This window comes from Cucurbita maxima, unplaced genomic scaffold (genome assembly GCF_002738345.1).
Source record: "Cucurbita maxima cultivar Rimu unplaced genomic scaffold, Cmax_1.0 Cma_Scf00011, whole genome shotgun sequence".
NCBI lineage: Eukaryota > Viridiplantae > Streptophyta > Magnoliopsida > Cucurbitales > Cucurbitaceae > Cucurbita > Cucurbita maxima.
The window spans coordinates 1,930,157-1,955,334 of record NW_019272027.1 but is presented as its reverse complement, the minus strand read 5'-3'; the positions used below and the strand labels follow the sequence as shown (position 1 = coordinate 1,955,334).

The following is a 25,178-nucleotide window of genomic DNA, read 5'->3' as shown; positions in this document are numbered from 1 at the left end:
TTTTTTTTTTGTTTTTTTTTTTTTTTTTTTTTTTTTTTTTTTTTTTTTTTTTTTTTTTTTTTTTTTTTTTTTTGGTATATTTAAGGGTAAATCCGTAATTTCCTCTTCTGGCTTCTCATCCTATTATAACATTTTTTTTTTTGTTTTGGTTTTATTGTTCGAGTTTATTACAAGTGGAGAAACGGGTTCGGGATACAATTACAAAAAAAATATAAGACTCAAAATACAATGACACGTGACCATGCAACTCTCAAATGCTCCCCACCTTAACCGAACACTTGAAAAAGAAGTAAAAGGGTGAGTATAAAAATATACTTCCTAGACTCTAATCGTATCCTTATTTTAGAAGGTACCAGAGGCTTTACTGTAGGTTCTAGGTTCATTTAGGTCTAATTCTACCTTATTTGAGCTTATGGGAAGATCTTGAAGTTCTAAACGATTCTGTTTTGAATCTTATCTCTAGGGGTCGATATAGGTTTCCAAACCTTTATGATCTTTAACTTTGGTAGCTTGCTCATGATGGTGTTACTATAACATATGCCGAAGTAATTTGGATCTTTGGCACTCTTAGAACATGAATTATAGTAAATAACTAGCATGTACAAGTATTAAAACTCAAGGAGTTTGAGTACTAACCTTTTGAAGTTCAAATTTCTTTTCCCTTACGAACTGGTTTCGAACCACTACTAGTGTCTTCTCTACTATTTTTCGACATTAGAACAAGATTGTGGAATCCAGAAGGGATTTAGTATATATGAAGAGAGAATTTGTGAGAGTTTTTCTCAAGGTTTTTCCAAGAAGTTTCATGTACCGTGATCACTCTATTTATAGACTCAGCATGTTATGCAAATTTGAGATCATCAAATTTTGAAACTCAAAATTCCACTAACTCAAACATGGTTTTTCACTTCCATTAAGTGAAGTCAACATTTTGACTTTCTTCCTCATTTTAATTCAACAATTAATTTGAATAATTAATTTTAAATTAAAGTAATATTAAATGATTAATTAAACTAAAGGGTGTGGAAACTTCTTCCTAGAGGGTGGATTGTGTTGTGTTATCAAACGCAGAAGTCACGCATGGTTTGTACCATGGCAGGATACTATTCTAGTACTAGACCACTTCGGAGGGTCTAAAGGACAATATTTGTTAGCTCATATATAAGGGTGTAGAGACCTCTCCAAAGGATGGATTGTGTTATCAACTATTCCGATATAGTTGTCGAAGCAATCCTATGACTTTTAATATAAGTCCAAAAAAAGTTCTGATTTCCTCCGATGATGTTGTCAAAAATCAAATAAATGTTGATGATCCATGTTATCAAATACTCAATACAGAGATCACCATCGCATGATTCACCGGGAATTGAATCAGAATATGTATTATATTCTACTACTAAACCACTAGTGCTTCTTCAAGCTAGAGAATTGAACCAGAATCTGTATTTCTTGACTAGTGCTTCTTCAAGCTAGAGAATCGAACCAGAATCTGTATTTCTTCAAGTCCCAAGAATCTTCAAGTTGGTGCTTCTTCAAGCCCATAGAGATCACATCACATAATGCACCAATCGGGAATCAAACTCGGGTTTATATCGTGTCAAGGTACTATTTTACCGCTAGACCACTGGCGCTTCTTCAAGTTAATGTAGTTGTCAAAGCAATTACCCGACTTTTATATGTCCAAAAAGTTCTTATTTACTTCGATGATATTAAATAAAATGTTGATCAACTTCTCGACACAGAGATCATCATTGTATAATGCGTACTATGGCAGGGTATTATGCTACCACTAAACCACTCCGTGCTTCTATATTCCAAAATAGTTGTCGAATTAATCCCATGACTTTTATATTAAATCCAAAAATTCTGATTTCCTCCGCTGATATTGTTAGAAATCGAATAAATGTTGATGACCCACGTTATCAACTATTCTACCCATTATTTTTTTTAATCAATTTTAATAGTCTGAGAGTACTTTTAAAATTGTTAAAAATTCATTTTTTACTTCGAAATCACTCTAAAAATATAACATACTTTTAGTTATTCAAACTTATTTTGTATGAGGTGAAATCACATCTAAAAGTGTAAGAGTCATCTCAAACATGCCATTAATGTTAATATAGATATCACTTTCACATAAACGGCAGGATTTTTTTCAATCAACGCACGCGTTCACACGCACATGCACGGGTATTTTTCATGTCAACTTGAACCTAACACAAGTTCATTATTTGAAATATAATACCTTTCATTTTTTCACAAAGTATCTTTAGGTTATGGAGTAGTTAATTATAGTAAAACTATGTATAGTAAATGACATATCAAGTAAATGCTACAGTTGAACCATTTATATATTCATTTATATATTCAATTAGGCTGTGCTTTGAAAATGTATTCTATCGTCCATATAAACCTTTAGCCAACATTTCTCTTTGTATTCATTTAGATCAAGTGTGTATTATTGTGCGACCTAACTAACAAGTACAAGTACGGGGGAGGAAGAGAGGTTACCTTTGATCATTGGCAAGATTGGAAACAATCCTCGAGTGCATAGCAGAGCTTGAAAACAGCTCATTATTTAGTTACACAAGATTACCTCAAAATTGCAATTACAGAAGTTTGGGCTGAAAAGCCACAAGTGATGTCCAAACATATAGAACCCCCCAATAAGATATGATGTGAATCGGAAAAAGGGGGAAAATTACAATTGATGAACACTACGCAGCTGCAGAATTGCCCATTGATTCCAAACAAGATCTGAACAATTTCACTGTCAATATATTTTTACAACCAGCTGCCTTCCCAAATGGAGTTACTACTTCATCTGCTCCCTATTTATTCTAATACCACCCTCATAAACAATGCAATCTAACATAAAAAGTTATTTTATCTTGTATGTTCTTGAATGTTCTTGTATGTTCTTGCAGTTGGTCAAAAGAGCTAGCTTCCCAACTCCAAAATCAAATATATTGCGTTCATTCAGTAATGACTGGACTCTTATGCACAATCAGATGTCTTACAGATTGGTCGACGCATAATATTTCCAGGCGTTTACGAGAATCCGCTTCCGTTTAACTCAGCATTAGCATGGAATGGAGACAAATGCTCCCCTGAATGAGATGACTTGCGGGATTTCAGGTGCCCTGGAGAAGCAGAATATGAATCACTGGAACTGAATGTAGAATACATTGATGATGTTGGGAGTCCATGGATCCTCGGTAATCCGGTTGGATCGGCACCAACGTTGTATCCCTTTTCAACTGTTTCAGCCTCCAAAGGCAATTCATCCAATGTCTGCAATCATGATATGTTCATATATCTTCATTCGTGCTAATGTCATGATCAAACAGCATACTGAACTGAACCATTATTTCAATAGGAACCATGATAGAACACTCAATAAAAATTGTTCTTTAGTCGTAATTTTATTTACTGTCTCGTGCCCCTAGGCTTTTTTTGTTCCGTGAATAGTTCATCTAATTATGAATCCATCTCTCTGGAGCTTTATTGAAAATAATAATGCAGGAAGAATACAAAGTAATAGAAGTTTCAGCTAGCTAAAGAACAAAAAACAAAAATTGTAACGGCCCAAGCCCACCGCTAGCAGATATTGTCTTCTTTGAGCTTTCCCTCAAAGTTTTTAAAACGGCGTCTACTAGGGAAAGGATTCCACACCCTTATAAAGGATGTTTCGTTCTCCTCCCCAACCAATGTGGATATCACAAAAATGCAGAAAACCAATAAAAGATTAAGGCTTCTCATTGTATATTATTTATATTTTTGCTTAGTTTGTATCTTTCGATCTTAGTCTATTATCATTTTTTTCTTGTTAAAAAAATAAAACGACACAAGCATTGCCATTTGTCATCACGTGACCAGGAAAATCATACCCGAAAAGCCTGTTGAAGTACACGGAGAGTTTCCCTTGTACGCTTTCTCTTCATTGCCACTTCATCCGGCTCCTGCAACATCTCTTCAAACAGGTTCTCTCTGTTTTACAATATTACACCAAAACATAGAACACTTAACAAAACAAAAATAGAACATAATCCATAACGTCAATAAGTTTTAAAGATGCAAGGTCAAGAGCATCCAAAAGCAGAATACCTGTAAAGTTTTTTAATGAATACATTGTGCAGAACGCGCTTTGAATGGTTTACCTGAATCAAACCAACCAAAACATAAGCACTAAATATGATCCTATTTAGTTGCTTTCGCAAAACAGCATGTTCTACTCCAACTCGAAACAAAGAACAAGAACAAAAATAGACAGAAGGAAGTATACATCACTAGGTAGGTCAGATATCACAAAACATGTTGCTAACTTGTCTAATCAACCATGCTCCTATGAGTTTACCCTTTCTGCCTAGCTCAAAAGTGATTGGTTAGATTGTAGGGCTGTTAAGTTAGCTGGTCAGTTGTCACATAAACTTGCGTTATGATTCGTTGAATTCACTTGAAAATTCAATACTTCAAATTATCAGGCAAAAGAAGATGAACATTGGAAACGTTGAGTCAATATGACCAATAGGTACTAAGTAGCAGGATAAGAGAGATAATCTTGATTCTCTTCAAAAAAAGTTGCATAAACAACAATACTGAGGAACGAGCGGAAGGACAAGTTCCTTAGCTACACCTTAGGGTCAATAGCAACAAAGTATGATGATAAATAATCACCCCCTCAATTTGTTAGTTGTTTCTGATTAACATACTGTTTCTTATTCACCAAGTGTTCTCTAGTATAACATTTCCAATTTTGATGGTACTTCCAAATCTAACAATAATATAAACATGTCGATTATCAACTTCATTTAAGGAATATAATTCTTTGTTCAAGAAACAAGATCGAAGAGATATATCTAATGAATCGTTTGAACAAGAAACAAACTTTTCATTGAACAAACAAAAAAAGACTAAAATTCAAGAGATACACAGAAAAGAACAAAACTGATGATAAAAAGAACGGATGCATTTTAATGAATTCATAACAAGAAAGCAAGCAATTGGTTTTTGAGAATCTCATTGATTCAATTATTTAAGAATCTCCAAGCTTCCCTTCCAGTATTTAATTGAAGAAAAATATGATAGGAACTGGCAGTATTATTAAAGCATTAAACTTACCAGGAAGTGCATGATGGTTTTAGGTACCAAGTCCTCAATATTCTTTCTAACAATATCATAATAGGATCTCAAAAGCAGTTTAGTTATAGCAATTTCAATAGCCTCCTGCTCCGTATGGGTTTCTGAGGGCCTCAAAACAGTTGGTGGCTATAACAACATAAAACCTGTTAGCCAGGTTAAATCAAACAGTGTGGAAAGATGAAAATCGATTAATACGATTGTGGTATTATGACTAACCTCTCTCAACTGGATCATTGAGAAAGAGTGCTCAACATTATGAAGAGGCTCTCCAAATGGTTTTTTTGATGAATTTTCTTTAACAGAAGTACGGTTATCACTACTATTACTACCAAAAATAGATGAAATCCCCCAATTAGAACTCCCTGTGCCTCCTGACAAGTTAAAGGACACAATAATTCATATTGATGAGGAAAAACCATAAGAATTATTGATAAAAATGCAGAAAATAGTTAATAGATTAATTCATATAGGCCCTTATGCAACTAAATCAATGAGAGTACTCCAATAATAGAACCAGTCATCTTTTATTAAACTGATGGCTGTAAGGGAGACATTTCCACTATATGTATAATATTTGATATTTTCTTTTTGGTACAAATATATAAATCTTTTGTTTTCAGATACTTCTTTAAATAATTTTTGGAAATTAGAAACAAAATAAAACACTGCAAGAATATTATTAAACATTTTATTACATGTGTTTAGCTTTCGCATTAAAAGTTGGTGTTCATAGACAAAGGAGAAGAATAGTATAATTACCAGACAAAGTAACTTTTTCAGCTTCTGCCAATGGACGAGCCTGTTAACCATAACAAATAAATAAAAATAGTATAAAAATGTGAAGGCAAACACTGGGCAATAAATTATCATTTTAACTGATTATCCCGTGTGCAGCCTTATCAAGATCTATACCATCCTAATCAACACAAAATTTAGTATTAAACAAGAACCACAAGCTAGTTTGGGAAAGGAAAAGGCAACTTCTTTTTTTTGTTCTAAGGAACAAAATGCTATATTCAAAAGAGAAAACCAACCACAAAGTATACTAGGGGCGTTGGTGGGTAAAGGAAACCCCAGCCCAAAGAACTACAAAATAAGAGTCTTTCAATCTTTAGTATTCACTAGAAGACCATGGATACAAAAATTTCTTATTGGTAACACACCACCAGGAGAGTGTATGCTACACACACTATCACAAAAAGAATCATGGGCTCCTGGGTGAAAGATGTCTCTTCTTCGATATCAAAAATCATGTAATTATGCTCCTTCCAAAGCAGCCATCTTGAAAAGATGAAGCATAAGCCTCAGTTTTGATTAAAACATTATACAAACCTTAAATTTTGGTGATCAAATGTTGCTAAACATAATAGTTATATAAAAGTATATTAAAAAAATCACGTCGGTCAGTTGCCACCTAAACAAAAATTCTAGAAGGATATCTTTAACATCACTAATAGGATTGACTTATTATAGCTCGACAATAATTGATATCTCCTCCTTTCTTTGGGGTCAGATGTTCAAATATCTATTCACCACATCTATTGTACTAAAAATATATATACATTTCTTTATTTAAAAAAATAAAGTAAAAAAAACGATAACCAGTTGTCGACTTTACCTTCTGTCTAGAGATAGGCAGGGAAACCCTAGAAGATTTGACTTGTTGCAATGCAATCTCAACAGCCTTGCTCCCACCAAGAAAATTCGGGTGTGAAGTGTTTATGTAGTCCATCTGCAAATACGAGTACAATATGACATTCATGGTCAAACATTTAATAAGAACAAAAGGCAAAAGCTGGTAAATAAAAAATCATTAACACAAGTTATTGGCATGGAAAGGCCAAAGAAAACAAAAATTAATTTCATACTAAGACTTCCGTTCAAGAAATTTAAAATCAATGTCCATTGAGAAAATGCCATCCAATTCTGGGACATAATAACTTTGATGATTAATTCGTCTGCTCCATCACATAAAAATAGTAAAATATTGTCAATATAAAATGATTGGAGAAGATTACACAGTACTTTCTTGGATATTAATTTATGGATAGAGAACCAAGGAGTTTGCCCTTGTGCAGTAAACAGAATCCTGAAGTGACCCAAGTATTCATGAAACTACTTGACCGACTCCCTTGCGTATGGGAATCAAATTACCACTACAATGAAGACCAGCATAAACTCCGAAACAAATAATATTTCTAACCTCTGGCGTGTATTTCATAAAACTATGGCGATCGGTAAAGTGTTATCTAACAAATTACGTGTCACAAAATCCATAGTTCAAATAGACCAATAATTATACCAATCCATATTTTCCAAAATAAGAAAAATATTTCAGCTATTGACTTATGTGGTTAACCAACATAACATCAAAATGATTTTGTGTGTTTGTGGATGAATCACCACAAAATCAAGCATAGATGACATACCTCCACATCGATGATATGCCCAATCATAGTCTCTGAGGGTTCAAGACCTTCTCGCAAAAAATTGCCCATAACTTCATCCATGCGCTTTCTTAAAACAGGAAATCTCTGTAGTTCATTTACCACGCAATGATGGCTAATCTGAAGAGAACAACCAATATCAGAAAACTATAAGCAAGTAATAATAAAATTATGCACAAAACGCAGCCAAAAAAAACAACCACCTTAACTAGTTCCTCATATATCAACCTTGCACACTGGAGGCTTGGATCTAGTAAGCGAGCTATTTGCTTGCGAATAAGAACTTCAAAAGGAACCTACACACAGATCAGCATCAAAATAAGGCGAACCCAGTCCATAATATGTTATGGCTAAATTCTATCAAACACGGTGTAACCACTAAGATTTCACAATACCTTCACATACTAGAAATAAGTACAGTGGGACATAATGAGATTTTAACCTCAAGGTGCACTGTCTCAAAATTCTTTTATAATTGCAATTCATTGTATCAAAGTTGAATTAGCACTCCTTTCTGATAGCTCATTTGACTCTGAGGGGTTGTTATCCCCCCTCTTTTGTATTCCTCATATATTCAATGGTAAGGAACTAAACCCTACTAAGTGAGTGAACCTAATGTCAAAACTTGAAAACATGCATAAAATGACGAGTTATGAATTTATCTCATAAAAACAGAAAGTACAACGACTATAATGAGCAATATAGATTGGGAAGAAAAAAGGGCATAACCTACTTCGGGTACAAATAAAGCAGATTTAGGGCCAGTTGCATTCTGGATAGCAGTTCGGATGTCATCATCAGTTAAGTTCTCACATGGATCCACTTCCTGCGAGTAATATTTCAGTATCAGTGAGAGTTAACACTCCCCCATTACTCTGACGGCATTAATTGCATGAAGAAATAGCAAAGAACTACACATAAATCAGGATACAAGTTACCGAGATGGTAAAAATGTAAGCATTTAAAAATCTGCCCAGATCAATAGTCCATCCAATACAAGATCAGACAGCCTAGCAGAAGATCAGCCAAATGAATAAATGTTTCTAGTTTTTTCACTCAGTTGTTTTAATTCTTACGTTTAGGAAGTAAAGAAAGATGGAAAGTTTTGTCACATGTTTCACAAAAATGACCGCAGAAGCAAGCAGCTCATCCAATCAAATGAAAGATAAGTACGAGTCTGAAGATTTTCTTTTAATTATTCCATGAAGAAAACACTAATGAGGACCCAAACCATGGAAATTCACTACCAAAAAAATGAAGCCGGATGTACCTCTAAACTCTTCACGAATATTGACTGGAAAATATAGTGAATACGAGCACCACCTGAGAGCTCAGATGTTGACATTTCTCCATTCTTCCCGTCAACCATTGATGCAAATGCTATTTCCAACAACAAACAAATAATTCAGTTCTTAAGCCGAACATGGCTAGAATTGTAAAATGACAAGCTCAGCTTGCATGTTGCACATGGAAAGGAAAAAAAAGAAAGTGAAATCACACTAACCTTCACAATATTTGGATAAAATATTCAGAAGTAGAGCACCTTGACCAGCCTAATCAAGCAACAATAACATCACAGGGTGAAACCATTACCCAACATCAAGCCGAGTGAATTTTTAACTAAATTGAAGTTGCGATCGCAAAAATAGAACAGAAGCTGAGGAGACTCTTTATTTTTCTGGATCCAGATAGAGAAAGTTGACAACAAAGAAAAAGGCAACAGACAAAGTAGATTTGCCCAAGCATGGCACGATTAACTCAATGACACCACAGAATACTTTATAAGACTCAAAATGCAATGTGAGACCATCAATAATTCCTTGTGGAAAATAGATAAAAGAACGTCAAACAACAAGGGATACTTTCTAACTACGTAAAACCTCTGAACCATAAAAATAATCTTTAGCAATCAAATACACCTTTGACTCCGTTATATCTCCATAACTGGCATGCTCTTTGGCAGCTGAAACTAGTGCAGAGCTTATGCGTGACTTTAACCCAGGTAGAATTGCCTTGATATGTTGCACTAAAATCTGCAGCAACAACAACAACAACAACAACAAAAAAAGAGAGAGAGAGAGAGAAAAGTGATTAAAAATTCAAATCAACAATAAATTCATAGAATTGGATCCGAACTTTACGAGCTTGAATTAAATGACTGACAAAAAATCACAATCAGACAGTAAACTTGAAAATCATTCAAATTAAAGGAGAGTGTTGGAGAGAGAGAGAGACTCCGAGATAAGAGGTTAGCTCACATCTAAAAGAAAATATAATCCCACATCCAAATGCCCAATTTTAATACCTGGTTCAGCTTCTTGGCCAATTGAGGAACACCACAACGATCAGCCAGACCATCATATACCTAAGTAACAGCTAAATCCATAAATAAAAATATGTTCAAGAATCCTTCCTCATTGTATAACAAGGGTATAGCATGATCATACTGGATGGCTGCGAAAAAATTTCTCCTCAGCTATAAGTGCATCTTTGATACTCCGGTTCAGTAAAATATCCTGGTTTAGAAATGAAATAAACAGAACTAATCAGAACCATTGCACCAGAAATAGAGGTACGTCATAAATGAGCATATTGTGAAATAGCATTAGTGATCATCATTGTTCCCTCTTGGTTATGTAAAGACTTGTTATAAAGATACATGATAAAAAATGAAAAACAAATCCCTAGACAAAGCTGACTACTAACTTGTAACTAGGAAAAATAAAAATAAAAAGATTTAAAAGAATAAACATCAATAACAAGAGTTTGCATCCTCGTCAAGTTTGTAAATACCTCCTGACTTCGATTCACAACACCAAAGTAGCCAAGTCGCAAGGGAATCACTTTTCCATACAAAAGGTTACGTGCATCAGTGCCTCTATCCATTATGTCTAGCTGTGATAACAAAGAAGAGAGCAATCAGAAACTGATTTCATCAGCAAAATAAACATTTACTTAGTAAACTTATAACCTTTGTGATTATCCCAATCGTTCTAATACCTGTAAACACATGAAATGCACGAGTTAGACGGGAGTAAAGTGCTAACTTGTAGATTAAATGCTGTGAAATAACTTACCATCAGGATCAGCATTTCCAGCAATCTGAAGAGCATCTGAGTTAGCTAAATCAGAATTTGCTGGTGTGACGGCAAGAATCAAACAGCTTGGAACTTTAATGTAGGACATAATCATTGTCCTAATGCGAGCTTCAATATCAGAAGGTTGATCCCCAACTGGGACTTTTGTTATACCAGGAAGATCAACCAGAGTTATATCGAGAACAGTAGGTGAAAAGATCTTCAAACGAATTTGCTTGTCTGAGACGCCTTTATTTCCTCCAGCCTCCCGATCAGTCTCAGCCTACAGCATAGAAAAGAGCACATTGAAAGTTGGAGACTATTATTATGCTTTCACATACTCTAAATGCAAGATGACGTGACTCACTTCAACAGATAGCTAGAGGGAGAAATATTGTATTACATGTATGAAAACGACAGAAGAAAAGATTATTAAGTATGCTCCCTTTTTTATTTTTCGTTCTTTCCCTTTAAAAAAAAAACAAATGAAGCAGTAATTACCATCAAGTGGATAACCGGGGAAGAATAATTTCCTTAGCTCTTTAGAAAAACAGAACAGAAAGCTGCATAATATTTAATCATCTCGGATCTTTTTCCCAGGAGACTTGCTTTCCATCAAAAATTCAATGATTCCTTAATATTCAAGGGTGTCATCAAGTAGCTTTAACTACGTTGACCCATAATATTGCAGATTTCTATTTCAACCCACTGCCACAAAGCAACACATAACTTCTTCTTTTTTTTTTCTCTTTTTTGCTACCAAATTGAAAACTCAGGCACTACTGAAGCCTTGAAGTATTGAATTTCAAGTTTTCCTACTAAAAACAATGAAAAATAACATATAATATAACTGAATGCAACAATTAACGAGGAAGGCCATATTCTTTGGAGCCTTTCATTTGAATTTAAACCTTCCATAAAAGCCGACTAGATCAGAATATTAAATTTTCAGGGACCTTAAACTTTCTACAATGCCGAAACAAAGCTCTTCGGCATAGTACTGTTTTCTTATTCATTAAACAAAATCTAAGTGATCATCCGCCCGCATCCCATCAAAGATTGGAATGCCTTCCTTCAACCAGCTTTAATGAATCATAAACATAACCATGCTTGCATGCCAGTTGGTTATCTGGCTCTAAAAGTGTAATGGCCCAAGCCCACCGCTAGCAGATGTTGTTCTCTTTAGACTTTCTCTTTCGAGCTTCCCCTCAAGGTTTTTAAAACGCATCTGCTAGGGAGATGTTTCCACACCCTTATAAAGGGTGTTTCGTTCTCCTCCTTAACCAATGTGCAATCTCATAATTCTTCCCCCTTCAGGTCCTAGCGTCTTCGCTAGCACTCGTTCCTTTCTCCAATCCATGTGGGATCCCCACCAAATCCACCCCCTTCAGGGCCCAGCATCCTTGCTGGCACATCGCCTCGTGTCCACCTCCCTTCGGGGCTCAGCCTCCTTGCTGGCACATCGCTCAGTGTTTGGCTCTGATACCATTTGTAATAGCTCAAGCCCACCGCTATTAGATATTGTCCTCTTTATACTTTCCCTTTCGAGCTTCCCCTCGAGGTTTTCAAAATGCGTCTGTTAGTGAAAGGTTTTCACACCCTTATAAAGGGTGTTTCGTTCTCCTCTCCAACCAATGTGAGATCTCACAAAAAGCCTTGAGCTTTAGTCCATTTTATTTGACATTCAGAGGGGTTGTATGACACTAGGGTAAAGAACCGCCATGATTGGTCTCTAGATCCTTCAACTCGTTCACGTTTAAAGAAGGTACTCATTAATTTGGAAGTCCCAAGGGAAAATTTCCTTGTAGACTTAGAAAAATATGTGCAAAAAAAAGAAAAATATATATATAAAAAAAAAAAAAAATTCAAATACCATGTAAAGGTGTTAAAAGAAATTAAATCCCATATGGAAACTAGACATTCTTCTTCGAAGTGAAAGAACTTTTGTTCCTTTCCATCCAAACTTGCCAAAAATGAACACTACACTTATGTTTGCAAAAGATTTCCCTTGCGCTGTTGGATCCTCATAGGCAGAAGATCATCACAAGCCAGTAGGTTGAATTGGGGAAGGAAAAATTAATCTGGAAAATGTTAAAAACAGTCTCCTAAAGTTCGTTTGCAGGAACGGTATACTTCCCAACTTCCTCTTCCTATTCGCTTTTTAGATGTTTTGGTTTCAACCTCACAAGTACCCGAATCTCAAATCTAATGAAACAATCTACCTGATATATCAAATAGTTCGGGAGCACTTATACAGCTTTCAGCTTTGAAAGTTATCTCAATTCGGGTTGATAATACTCGATTAAAACAGGAAATGATATTTCAGAAGCCACCATGTTTAAGCTTTAAATGGGCGCAGAGTTCAAACAATGAAAGAAGACAGAGTCAGAAACACAAGCCTTACACGAATTTCCCTCCGAATTTCAGAGAAGTCGTGAAATTTCTTCCCAGGTAGGTGCAAGAACTCCCCATACTCCTCACCAGTCTTGGTCTGCAAGAGCTGAAGCACCAATGGCCGCCGCGTACAGATATCGGAACCCCTAGGCAGAAAGTCACGACCGACGAGGGCTTCCAGTACGCTCGACTTGCCACTGCTCTGACTACCGACGACAGCAACCTGAGGGAGCTCAATGGTGGATTCGCTGCCCAACTGAGCAAAAATGTCCTGGAGCTTGTTCACTATAGGGATGACGGAGTTGCCCAAGGGAGCAGCAGCAGAGGAGGAGGAAGACGATGGAGAGGGAGGCACTTGTTCGTTCGCCATGGACGACTGTGGATTGGGCAAGGATGGAGTCGGGGTTTCTTGGAATCGTTGAATTGATGAGAGATACGGTTTGAGGAGATTGAAATTGGTCGAAAAGTTCAGAGGAAGAAGAGTTTTGCGGGTCTCCGCGGGAGAACGGCGGAGAGAATCAACCGCGGTGGAGGACGGCGGTGGTGGACATACAATCACGCCACCCTCTGCGTTGGCAAATTTCGGTCAATAGCAATTCCACGCCTCTAATAATAATTAATTTTTTAATCTATTTCACAAGGAAGATTTTTCTTCCCATTTACGTTACTAAGCTGGTTCGAACTGACACTTGTTCGACTTAATTCTATAATACAATGTCATTGACACTCGTTTGACACTCGTTCGACTTGGTTCTATAATACAATTATCTATACATGTTCTGTGACACAATCGACTTGCCTCTGCAGTCATTCAACTCTACAACTCTACCTTTCCTCTCTAGATGTAATCTCGATTCTTCATCATCTTGATTCTCACTCAACATAGCTCATATGTTTTGATTTATGTCATCATATGTTTTGATTCATGTCAAGCGAAACTTTCATCGTGAATTAATCCATAAATTCTCACCCGTTGATAATTTAAATTGTAAAATTATTAGTTCAAGGGGTTAAAGGTAAGTTTATACTTAATTAAATTATATTTGATTTTTTTTAATATTTTTTTATTACTCACTAGACAAACTAAAATGGGTATCTAATTTGTGATTTTTTTAATTATTTAATTTGTGATTTTTTTAATTATTTAATTTGAACTTATCCGTAAAAGTTCTATGTGAGATTCTACGTGAGATCCTACGGTTGAAAGAAAAAAAAACATTATTTAGAAGTGTGTGAAAACCTCTACCTAGCAGACATTTTAAAATGATGAGACTGACGCAATATATAAGAAGTCAAAGTGAATAATATTTACTAGCAATAGCTTGAGCGTTGTGCAACGATAAATACCAAGGGAGTGGATGGTGAAATTTGACTAATTCATTTTAAACTTATTAAAACAACCTGCGATGTTAGAACCATCCAAATCAAACAAAGAACAAGAGAAAAGACTGCCAAAAAGAAAAAAAGGAAGAAAATGGGAAAGAGATTATTTATTTGCACTAAGAAAAGCTGAAGAAAGTTGATGAAGAGTAATTACATTACAAGAAGCAGAGGAAAACCTATGACTTCAAAGAGATTGGCATTGCAAGGTTGACGGCACTTCCCCCACCTGATTCTTTCCATTGTTGTGTAACTGTTTTGATCTGAGTGAAGAAATTAACCCCTGCCTTCCCTGTTTCCACAACTCAAAACTCTTAATTCCAAACCCAAAAATCTTAAATAAATTGTGAATCGACTTTGGTATTGAGCATGGAAGCAAACGACTCAAAATATTTCAAGATATAAGGACCAAAAGAACAATAAAGGCGAAAGTTCATGAACTGGGATAAGTTTAAACTAAAAGCTTACCATAAAAGTTGAGATCCCCAGCGAATGATGCCTTGGAGCCGGTGAACGAGAAGAAGGGCAAGGGAACAGGGATTGGAACGTTGATTCCGACCTAATTCAAATCGAAAGTGATTTTGAGATATACTCTATTGTACAAATAAAACAGAGATAACCAAGCACTTGCAATAATTATGGTTTCGATTCCTTAAAATGGAAGTTATGAGATCATATCATAGTTTACATGATAAACACGAAGGAATAGTGTTAACATAAACATTGCCTCCACCTTGAGTTTCTTTATTTTCTTATCTGCTTTCAAAATCTAAACTAAATTTTTAAAAATTTAAAACATGAATAATAAAAACAGTGTTTATTTTTTAGAATTTGACTATGAATTCAAATATTTCTCGAGAAAGGTGAAATCCACGTTATAGAAAGGGTAAGAAAACAAACACAATTTTAAAAAACAAACAGGACTTTAATTTCTTTGAGGGTAGGCAAAAGCCTCTTCCAAGATCACCTGAAGGGTTGTCTAGGATCATAATGTAAGGAGTTGGGCCTCGGTGCCCCAAATATATATACATATGTATGTACGTGTTCATGTATGTATATATATATATATAGAAAAAATAAAGTATTTTCTTTTCAGTGTTACCTGTCCAGCTTCAATTTCAGTTTGAAACTTCCTCGCTGCTATGCCAGATTCGGTGAATATGGAAGCTCCATTGCCATACCTATTCGAAGCATATGATTTTTCCCAAGAATGTAAGCAATAGAGAAAGAAGCAGCTGCTATGAGAATAAATGAAATGACAAACAATCCAGTACCTATTTCTGTTAACGATGCTAATGGCCTCCTCAAAACTTTCAGCCTGATGGGGCAAGAAAAATTAAATAAAACAATATCTTTTACTAACGGATAGAATAATCAGAAAGATAAAGGTATGACAAGCAAACCTGCATGCAAAGCAGAACTGGGCCAAATATTTCTTCCTGGAAAGGGCAAGATAGTAATTTCCCAAGTTTAGTTCAACGTTCAGAATTATTATAGCAATTTCACTCATTATAAGATTTTTTTTAAAAAAAAAAAAAAAAGAAACCTTGTAGCACTCCATGTCAGGCGTCACGTCTGTTAAGATAGTAGGGCCAATAAAATTTCCATGCTCATATCCAGGAACCTGTTACAATCATGAAAAACTATCAGCGGAGATGCAGACATCGTTATAACTTTATCTGTATGAAACTACTTTGGAATCATTTGGGGATTAGAACTCATCAGAAAATCAAGACAATGCTTGGAAACATTCATTTACATTCTTGCAATTTTGATTCTTTGCAAAGTTACATCCCTAGAAAAATTATTCGAGAGAATCTTCCTCGTTTCACTGTGTTTTATTACATACACATAGCCATTAAATTTCCTTATCAACATAAACAAACAGTAGAGAGAGAACAGGGAGAGAAAAGTGTACTTTTGTGAAGAAGTCGCTAAAGGAATTGTGCATGCAGGAAAATATATTTGTTCTATTTATTAGGCATATAAAAGGATCTTTTGGCCTTCTATGACAGACCCCGATAATGCATGTGTACAAGAAAGTGTGCGAGGCAATCACATGATGATGATAATTACTTAAAGGCGGGCCAAGTAACTGGGTAGTTAAGGTAATGGTGGAAATGTCTAGGTATATATGGAGTGTGTGAAGGCTTTGAGGTAGTTATTGAGTTCGTTCTTGAGGGGTGAATTGAGAGAGGCAGGAAGCTCGATAATTCTTCCCTTGGTTGTACTCTTATTGATAAATAATAGATTAGAGGTTTATCATTTTAGGATCTCCAAATTTGAAATTACCATCTCTGCCTACTAAATCTCTTTATTGACTTGACTACATTTGTATTACAACAAAATCGATTACTCCCTAAGAAATTAGCATGTGATGCCACTTGCAGGCCAAGTAATTATTCATGATGCAATGTGGATTATAGATAAATTATGCATCCCATATCAGCTAGATCTATCAAATGCCGACAGAAAAAATGATAGTACTGGGACATGAACAGTAACACAATACCACTATATCTCTCCCATCTAGCAGTAGCCTGGCTCCACTATCGATGCCAGATTGAACTAATCTGTGAATCCTCTCCTTTGCCTGTGAAATAAGGAATTGTTTTCAGTATAACACTGCTGCCACTGACGGACTTCCCACGAAATAATGAAATATGAAAAACAGAAACAATAGTTTTTTCAAGTTTAAATTGTAGGAAAAAAATGACCAAGTACCTGCTTGCTAATTACTGGACCAAGATCTGCATCAGGTTCTGTTCCAGAACTTACCTTCAGAGCGTTGGCACATTCTACAAGTTTATCCTCCCTAGAAAAAGTTTATGTTCTTTTGTGATAAATAAAGTATTATGGCTGCAATCTACAAATATTTTTTAGAACAGATGCAGTACAAAGAATTCAAATTTTGCATGTCCCAAAGTACAAAAACAATACAATTATCATGGTATCTGTTAACTTCAAGACGTACAAAGATCAATGGTTTTCTCAAACTGTTCCTAACCACTAAAAGTCTAAGCTAGAGCTCACAACTGCAAAGAAGTTGCCAACTTCCAATTCACAAATTGCATTAGACGAATTCAAAACAGTAAGATTCAAAATGAAAAACTACTCAACTTTACCAATAAAAGCATGAACATAACATCAATACAAAACAGAGGTGATGTACGCTGAAGAATCTGAAAAAGCCAAAAATAGGAATAGTACCACAATTTGGAGTCTCCAACAAAGACAACTGTACTGAGTGCCATGCACCTTTGTCCAGCAGCACCAAAACCAGCAGCAACCAAAGCATTCAAAGTAGTATCTATGTTGGCATCAGGCAAGACAATTGCATGATTTTTTGCGCCCATATTGGACTGAAACAGCCATAAACAGTCACTCGGATAATTAGCAGAGTTTCATTAAAAACAAGTACATATTTCTAAAAGTATTCTAAAATTTGTGATTAGTTTACTTGCCTGAACACGTTTTCCTTTAGCTGATCCCCTTGAAAATATATGCATGCCCGCCTTTCACATAAAAAAAGAAGAAGAATTTCAAATTAAAATCCAATCAATGAATCAATATCAATATATTAGGTTGTATTAACTTGATAAACAAAACAGGTTGTGATAATTTTTAAAAGAAACAAACGTTTCTTAAGTGAAAATTGGATAAGATAAGGAAAAATCCCATGCCAAAAAGGATCATGAAACTGCTCCAATTGGCATTAATTGAAAAGAAGTCGTTACAAAGAGAAGTAAAAAGTGTACACTACAGTACTACACCAAGTAAAAAAACTAATAATAACCCAAAGCTCGACTCGGTCTGTCTCATCCTATAAATAACTTTTAAAACTCGATTGCCCCTTGAAGAAACATCCAATCTAATAATCCTGGGTTCTATAAGCAGAAAGTGGAAAAGGCCCTTTCCTATAATAGAATCTAGGTTAAATTATAATGGCACCACACCAAATGTTTCAGAGATGCAAAACAGTCATTGATAGGAAGACCTACGCAATTGAGTTAGATGATAGATACAAGGGAACACGAATCAAGATATCAGAAATCACTCGGGACAAAGCTTTCTTCCTATCTTTGAAATGGGACTCCTTCCCTTGGCTGCAAACATCTTATAAAGTGCTATTGTTAGCTCCATTGAACCAAAACTTTTTCAAAGAGAAACGTTTTCCAGAACAGACCATTTGGATAGAAAAACTCACCAACAAGAAGGGTACCATGGCTGAAATCTCATTGCTTCATGGAAATGGAGGTCTCAACAAATTGTTTGTCCCAGTGGGCAAAGATCGAAAAGGTTGGATAGCTTTTTCAATCTTATTGGAAACTATTCCTTGCTGTCCACTAAAATTCCAGACCACCCATTAAACTCAAGACGTAAAAGTAGAAAGCAAGACCATGTACATCGACCTACACAACCCTTGCCTGATACTAAAAAGTCGCTACAAATGCTAGAAGATAGAAAGACAGATGCAGAAACGTATCTTTCGATTCTAACTAAAAAGGCAAAGACGATCAACGAGTTTCCTCTCTCCCCCATTCATACTGTATGGGATACGATGGTGATTGTCACTCATAAGCATTTTCACAATGATTGGTTTATGATAAATAGGAGCATCCAATCCATGCTAAACGACTTCTGTCAACTAAACCCCTACAGAGCAGACAAGGCGATTCTACGGTGCACATCAAAGGAGCAAGCCTCCTTAGTTGGGAATAAAAAAGGTTGGCAAAAAGTTGGTATCTACGTCGTGAAAATTGAACCATGGTCCGATGAAAAGCACCTGAGTGACCCAGTGCTTCCCTCGTATGGAGGTTGGATTAAAATAAAAAATCTTCCTCTAAATCGTTGGGACATCGATACTTTGAAACACATAGGAGATGCCTGTGGAGGTTTTGTTGAGATTGCTAAAAAGACCTCATCGAGAGTGGACCTTGTGGAAGCCACCATTTGTATTGAGAAAAACACATGGGGTTTCCTACCAGCAGAAATCTCAATACCATCATCATCCAAGATTCCCCTTATGGTCAATATAGACCCTTGCTTTAATGGAGAATTATTTGTTGACATTATGACTGGCTACCGGCGCACTGAACAAGTAATGAAAAGATTTTGTACCCCAGAGGATACCGAGTTTATTACAGATACTTCATGTGGCATTCTTGGACCACATCATTGGTCAAACCACCGAGAAACAACACCTAAAGGGGCCTCTCAAGCACAACAAGACTCAACACCAACTTTACTCATAACAGAGTCTATGGTCATACCACAAAGCCCCAAACAGGTAACAACCATACCCACCCGCCATGGACAGCCCCCTATCCTCCAAGCAAACTCCTCTAAAAAAAAGACCAACCCCCCAACCAAACCTTACTCCTCCACCCTCCCCATCTTCCATGCCCCATAAACCCATAGCCTCCCCACATAAACCATTGGCCACCAACCTCTCACCCTACTTTATCCCCGACCCTCAAGTTGTGACAATATCACCAGAAAAACATGCCATCACCATAAATGACCAAAAAACCTTCCTTGTCCCAGGAACAAAATTCTCCACTGTTGGCATTGACCAAGAATCAGATGATGAATATGCATCCAGCCCCTTACCCCTCTCCACCCCCCACCATCCCCCACCACGAAAAAAGCCAACATTTCTCACCCGTTGTTAGAGATCAACCTTGTGGACACAGAGCTTGGCACTCTTTTTCAAGGAAAGCAAGATGAAACAGAGGCAGAAGAAGTCCCCCCGATATCAGCAACACTCACACCAACAGGAGCCATCCAATTCTAGGCACCATGGCTAAAAGAGCACCACATGTGCATCATGGCTATTCCATCCGGGAAAAAGAAGCCCACTACAACCAAGAAATCGAGCAAACTGACTAGGGAGATTGCTGGCCTCCTTTCAAACATCAATTATGAGAAATCGAGCCAGTCTCAATTGGGAGGTCAATACCTCTTATGATTATTATCTCTTGGAATGTTAAGGGATTGGGAGATTGGCAAAAGAGCGCCTTAATAAAGTCCTTCCTCCTAAATACAATCCCACAATGGTTATTCTTCAAGAAACAAAATTGAATTATGTTGATCCCTGGATAGTTAAATCCCTATGGAGTGCCAGACATATTGGTTGGTCAGCTTTGGATGCCTCAGGTTCATCAGGGGGGATCTTAATCATGTGGAATGACCCAACTTTGACCATTTCAGAAGTCACCAAAGGCTTATACACCTTGACCACACATATTACACTGGCTGATAATTATAGTTTTTGGATTACAGGAATCTATGGCCCCTGTAGATATCAAGAAAGACATCTGTTTTGGCAGGAATTACAGGACCTATCATGCTTACGTACAGAGAATTGCCTTTTGGCGGGCGATTTCAATACCTCTCGATGGGCACATGAAAAATCCAGTGGAAAAGCCACCAAAAGCATGAGACATTTCAACAATTTCATAAGAGAAGCCGAACTCATTGACCTTCCCCTCAGTAATGGACTCTATACATGGTCAAACAACAGATCTCCACCCACCTTGACACTCATCGATAGATTTCTTGCCACAGAAGGCCTCCTTGGAAAATTCAGTAACGCTGGGGTTCAAAGACTGAATAGACCTACATCTGATCATTATCCCATTCTACTTTCCATGGGTTGCTGTAAATGGGGCCCCCCACCCTTATGTATTGAGAATATGTGGCTGAACCATTCTGAATTTTTGCCAATGGTCGAATACTGGTGGAAGAATACGCCCCTCCGTGGATGGCCAGGGCACGGTTTCATCAACAAACTTAAGAGACTAAGAGGAGTCCTAAAGAAATGGAACAAGGAGGTTTTTGGTTGTATTTCGATAAACAGGAACCAATTGCTAACCAAAATTCCCTCCTTGATCAGATGGAGGAAACTGGCTCCATCACACTAGTTCAACACACACAGAAAAAGCTCATGAAAGCAAAACTTATTTCGTTGGCAGTAAATGAAGAGCAATCTTGGAGACAAAAATGCAAAAAACGATGGTTTGAGGAAGGTGACATAAACTCCAAATTTTTCCATCGTGCTACAAACGAAAGAGTACCATCATGGAAATTCTGTCCACACAAGGCATAAGTTTAGTAAACGAAGACGAAATTGTATCAGAATTTGTGTCCTTTTACACGTCCTTGTACACAAAGGACAATGCCCTCAGCGAATTTCCTCACGATCTTGACTAGAGTCCTATTGATCAACAGCAAGCTGCCTCCCTCGAGGTTGCTTTCACTGAAGAAGAGGTGGGGAAGGCGATTCAGAATCTGGGCTCTGACAAAACTCCAGGACCGGATGATTTTACCTCAGAATTCTTTCAGAAATGTTGGAACTTCATGAGAGCTGATATCATGAGAGTATTCCATGATTTTTTTCGAAACGGAGTTATTAATGGCAACCTGAATGAAACATACATATGTTTGATCTCAAAGAAACTGGATGCTCGCACTATTGCAGATTTTCGACCCACAAGCCTCACAACCGGTCTATATAAAATCATAGCAAGGGTATTATTAGAACGCCTTAAAAAGGTTCTCCCCTTCACAATAACTAGACAACAAACAGCTTTTGTTGAGGGGTGACAAATTCTTGATGCATCCCTCATGGCCAACGAACTCATTGATGAATGGGAAAGAAAGAAACAAAAAGGTGTAGTCATTAAACTTGACATGGAAAAGGCCTTCGACAAGGTTGATTGGACTTTCCTCGAAAACATTCTTGTGGCAAAAGGCTTTGGCCCAAAAAGGCGAAGGTGGATTAAAGGATGCATCTCATCCACAAATTTCTCCATCATCATTAATGGAAGACCGAGAGGGAAAATTTATGCCACACCATCCCTTTTTCTCTTCATCATGATAATGGATTGTCTCAGTCGCCTACTGACAAAGGCAGATCAAAGGTTTTCAGATTGGTAATGAAGGCTTGAGCATAAACCACCTTCAGTTCGCAAACGACACAATCCTCTTTTCTGATTTGGTGAATGCCTCTTCCATAAAAAACATGATTGAGACGGTAAAAACCTTCGAAGGATTCTCTGGACAAAATATCAATCTCCAAAAAACAAAGATCATGGGCATCAATATTATCACACAGAGATCATTGAAGAATTTGCTAGCATATATGGTTGTAAAAAGGGAGAATGGCCGAATATGTACCTAGGACTACCTCTAAAAGGAAATCACAAATCTTTTTCCTTCTGGAAGATTATTATTGAGAAAATAGAAAGAAGGTTGTCAACATGGTCATCACGTTATACTTCAAAAGGTGGAAAACTTACCCTAATACAAGCCACATTATCCAACCTCCCTACCTACTATATGTCTCTATTTGAAATGCCACAAAAAGTGGCCGCAGATATAGAAAGGCTTTTCAAAAATTACTTGTGGAAAGATAGTGCACACCTTGTTCGTTGGAATATTATAAACCTCCCAACAGAAAAGGGAGGTCTTGGTCTTCTCTCGATAAGGAAGAAGAACACAGCTCTCCTCGCCAAATGGATATGGAGATATCATCATGAAGGCCTTATGGTGGAATCTTATAAAGGCTAAATATACTCCTACATCAAACAAAGATCACCTCCCTCCATCTTCTACAAAAGGGCCTTGGAAGTACATAAAGAAACATCAAAATCTCATCACCCACCGAACTCGCCATAAGGTGGGGAATGGGGGAAGCACATCATTTTGAACCAACCCATGGATTGATAACACCACACTAGCTTTGAAGTATCCACTTTTGTACAGGCTTTCTCACAACAAAAAAGCCACGATTAAAGAAACGTGGAATGTTGTCAACAAATTTTGGGACTTGAAGCTTGGTAGGAATCTAAAGGATAATGAAGCAACAGAGTGGGCCGAAGCCTTGACCTTGCCCTTGTGGTATTGTCAAACAAAGAAGACTCACTAACTTGGCTCCCCAGCGCTGACGGGGTCTTTTCTACAAAATCCTTGATGATGGACATGGGGAAAAAGTAGAAACAATAAATCTCACGCTAGCAAAGACAATATGGAAAGGACATCAACCTAAAAAGGTGAAGTTCTTCCTTTGGGAAATAGCGCATAAAGCCATTAGCACAAGTGAAAATCTTCAAAAAAGAATGCCTTACATCACTCTCTCTCCAAATTGGTGTCCACTATGCAAGAAAGCAAACGAATCACAAAGTCACTTGTTTATGCAATGCACATACACTCAAAATTTCTGGACAACGATTCTTAATATATTCGGATGGCATCTCACATTTCCTAGGGAGGTAAAGGATTTTTTGGATATGGCCTTAACGTACCACCCTTTCAAGAACGCAAAAGCCCTATTATGGAAAAACCTCATCATGAATTTCTTTTGGAATCTGTGGAAAGAAAAAATCAGAGAATATTCGCAGAAACGACATGGACCTACACAAAATTTTTCGACAATGTTGTTTACCAAGCTATATCTTGGTATAAACTGTCTAATATTTTTACTTCCTATAGTTATACCTCCCTCATTGCAAATTGGGAAGGTCTTTTGTAAACATCATGGATTATACATCCCTCTTGTAAATTTCACTCATCAATGAAATTGTCTCATATCAAAAAAAAAAAAAAAAAAAAAAAAAATTATAAATTTGATCCTTTAGTTTTGAGAACTTTATAATTTAGTCCCTATAGTTTTTAAGGTAAACTATTTTTTAGGTTTTATCAATCCACAAGGATGAAATTGTAATTTTCAAAACCACATCAATGGGACCAAATTTGTAATTTAACCTAAAATCTTAGTATGTTTCACGGAAAACCATTTGTAGAAATGAATGTAGAATGTATCGAAATTTCAAACTCCATGAAGTATAAGTTCTTTCAGGTAAGATAGCTTACAATGTTTGAACCAACAAATGATATTGCTTTTATATCTTCATCATCACAAATGGCATTAACAACATCCTGCATAAAAATCACAAAAATTAAAATAAGATTTTGTTGATGTTGCAATCTAATCAAATGACAGCCATCAGATTTAAGATAGGAGTTCAATCTAATGGGCATGGTTTCAGCATCTAATCATATAGTTTGAAGCTTGCAATATTGCAACACTGTCGAATGCCATGTGAGAAAATAATAATAATAAAATTAACAGCATTATAGACCAACATTTGTCCTTGATTGTACATCTAGGATTATAGATAGATCAATCAACGGGGTCAATATTATCTTTGCCATCCAAAAATCCAAAAAGAAGATTGATAAAGAACTCACATTAGTACCATGAACCACATTTAGGACACCATTAGGCAATCCAGCCTCCATTGCTAACTCTGCAAGGATTATAGAAGCCCCTGAAAAAGCAAGAAAGTTCTGATCACTGAAATGACAGGAACAATTTACAGCTGGTCAAATATAGAAAAAACGTGGAAATGGAGATGACCTCCACCATGATATACTCAATAACTTTGCGAAAATGTATTTTCAGCTTAAGGCAGCTATTCAGTCATTGGGTCAAACTAATAACTCAGAATTTATGAGCGAGCAAGTATCAAGTGTAAAACCACTTTCATCAACATCTAAATTCTCTCTTGTAATTTCTTCTTATTTAAAAAAGTATTCTTCTACAGAAAAAAGATCCAAGCACTCAAGCATCCATTCAAGGTCTTCATCAATGAAAATACATTCTGCTTCATGACTAATTAAGCTCTATTTATATGTGTGTGTGTGGTGGTCGGGAGGAAGGGGGGGGGGGGGA

At 36.5% G+C, this 25,178-nt stretch overlaps 2 protein-coding genes across 2 annotated transcripts in view; both read right to left on the bottom strand.

Annotated features, from left to right (window-relative positions):
• Positions 1 to 2,520: 2,520 nt before the first annotated feature.
• LOC111485945 (dynamin-related protein 3A-like) lies at positions 2,521 to 13,672 on the bottom strand. Its single transcript, XM_023132920.1, has 19 exons — positions 13,071 to 13,672; positions 10,667 to 10,949; positions 10,561 to 10,589; positions 10,383 to 10,484; positions 10,037 to 10,105; positions 9,895 to 9,954; positions 9,509 to 9,622; positions 9,094 to 9,142; positions 8,860 to 8,969; positions 8,323 to 8,415; positions 7,793 to 7,885; positions 7,572 to 7,709; positions 6,761 to 6,874; positions 5,902 to 5,941; positions 5,359 to 5,513; positions 5,122 to 5,268; positions 4,108 to 4,160; positions 3,891 to 3,990; positions 2,521 to 3,294 (listed from the first exon to the last, which is right to left on the bottom strand). Exons 1-19 carry the CDS (start codon positions 13,428 to 13,430, stop codon positions 3,052 to 3,054), a joined length of 2,352 nt encoding a protein of 783 aa, XP_022988688.1. The 5' UTR covers positions 13,431 to 13,672; the 3' UTR covers positions 2,521 to 3,051.
• Positions 13,673 to 14,528: 856 nt separating this feature from the next.
• Positions 14,529 to 25,178, bottom strand: part of LOC111485986 (methylmalonate-semialdehyde dehydrogenase [acylating], mitochondrial) — a 13,150-nt gene continuing 2,500 nt past the window's right edge. The window contains exons 8-19 of the mRNA XM_023132968.1: positions 24,695 to 24,774; positions 24,317 to 24,382; positions 17,905 to 17,955; positions 17,651 to 17,802; positions 17,165 to 17,255; positions 16,953 to 17,033; positions 15,987 to 16,064; positions 15,844 to 15,879; positions 15,715 to 15,758; positions 15,543 to 15,621; positions 14,909 to 14,999; positions 14,529 to 14,732 (exon numbers count right to left, since the gene is read on the bottom strand). Coding sequence (XP_022988736.1) covers positions 14,620 to 14,732; positions 14,909 to 14,999; positions 15,543 to 15,621; positions 15,715 to 15,758; positions 15,844 to 15,879; positions 15,987 to 16,064; positions 16,953 to 17,033; positions 17,165 to 17,255; positions 17,651 to 17,802; positions 17,905 to 17,955; positions 24,317 to 24,382; positions 24,695 to 24,774 — 962 coding nt within the window. The 3' untranslated portion in view covers positions 14,529 to 14,619. The remainder of the gene's footprint in view (positions 14,733 to 14,908; positions 15,000 to 15,542; positions 15,622 to 15,714; positions 15,759 to 15,843; positions 15,880 to 15,986; positions 16,065 to 16,952; positions 17,034 to 17,164; positions 17,256 to 17,650; positions 17,803 to 17,904; positions 17,956 to 24,316; positions 24,383 to 24,694; positions 24,775 to 25,178) is intronic.

Coding starts and splice junctions, on each gene's coding strand:
- LOC111485945 (XM_023132920.1), bottom strand. CDS start 13,430: ATGGCGAACGAACAAGTGCCTCCCTCTCCATCGTCTTCCTCCTCCTCT. Junction 7,886..8,322: donor CTGCTTTATTTGTACCCGAA/GTAGGTTATGCC, acceptor ATCTGTGTGTAG/GTTCCTTTTGAAGTTCTTAT. Junction 7,710..7,792: donor TATATGAGGAACTAGTTAAG/GTGGTTGTTTTT, acceptor TGTTCTCTTCAG/ATTAGCCATCATTGCGTGGT.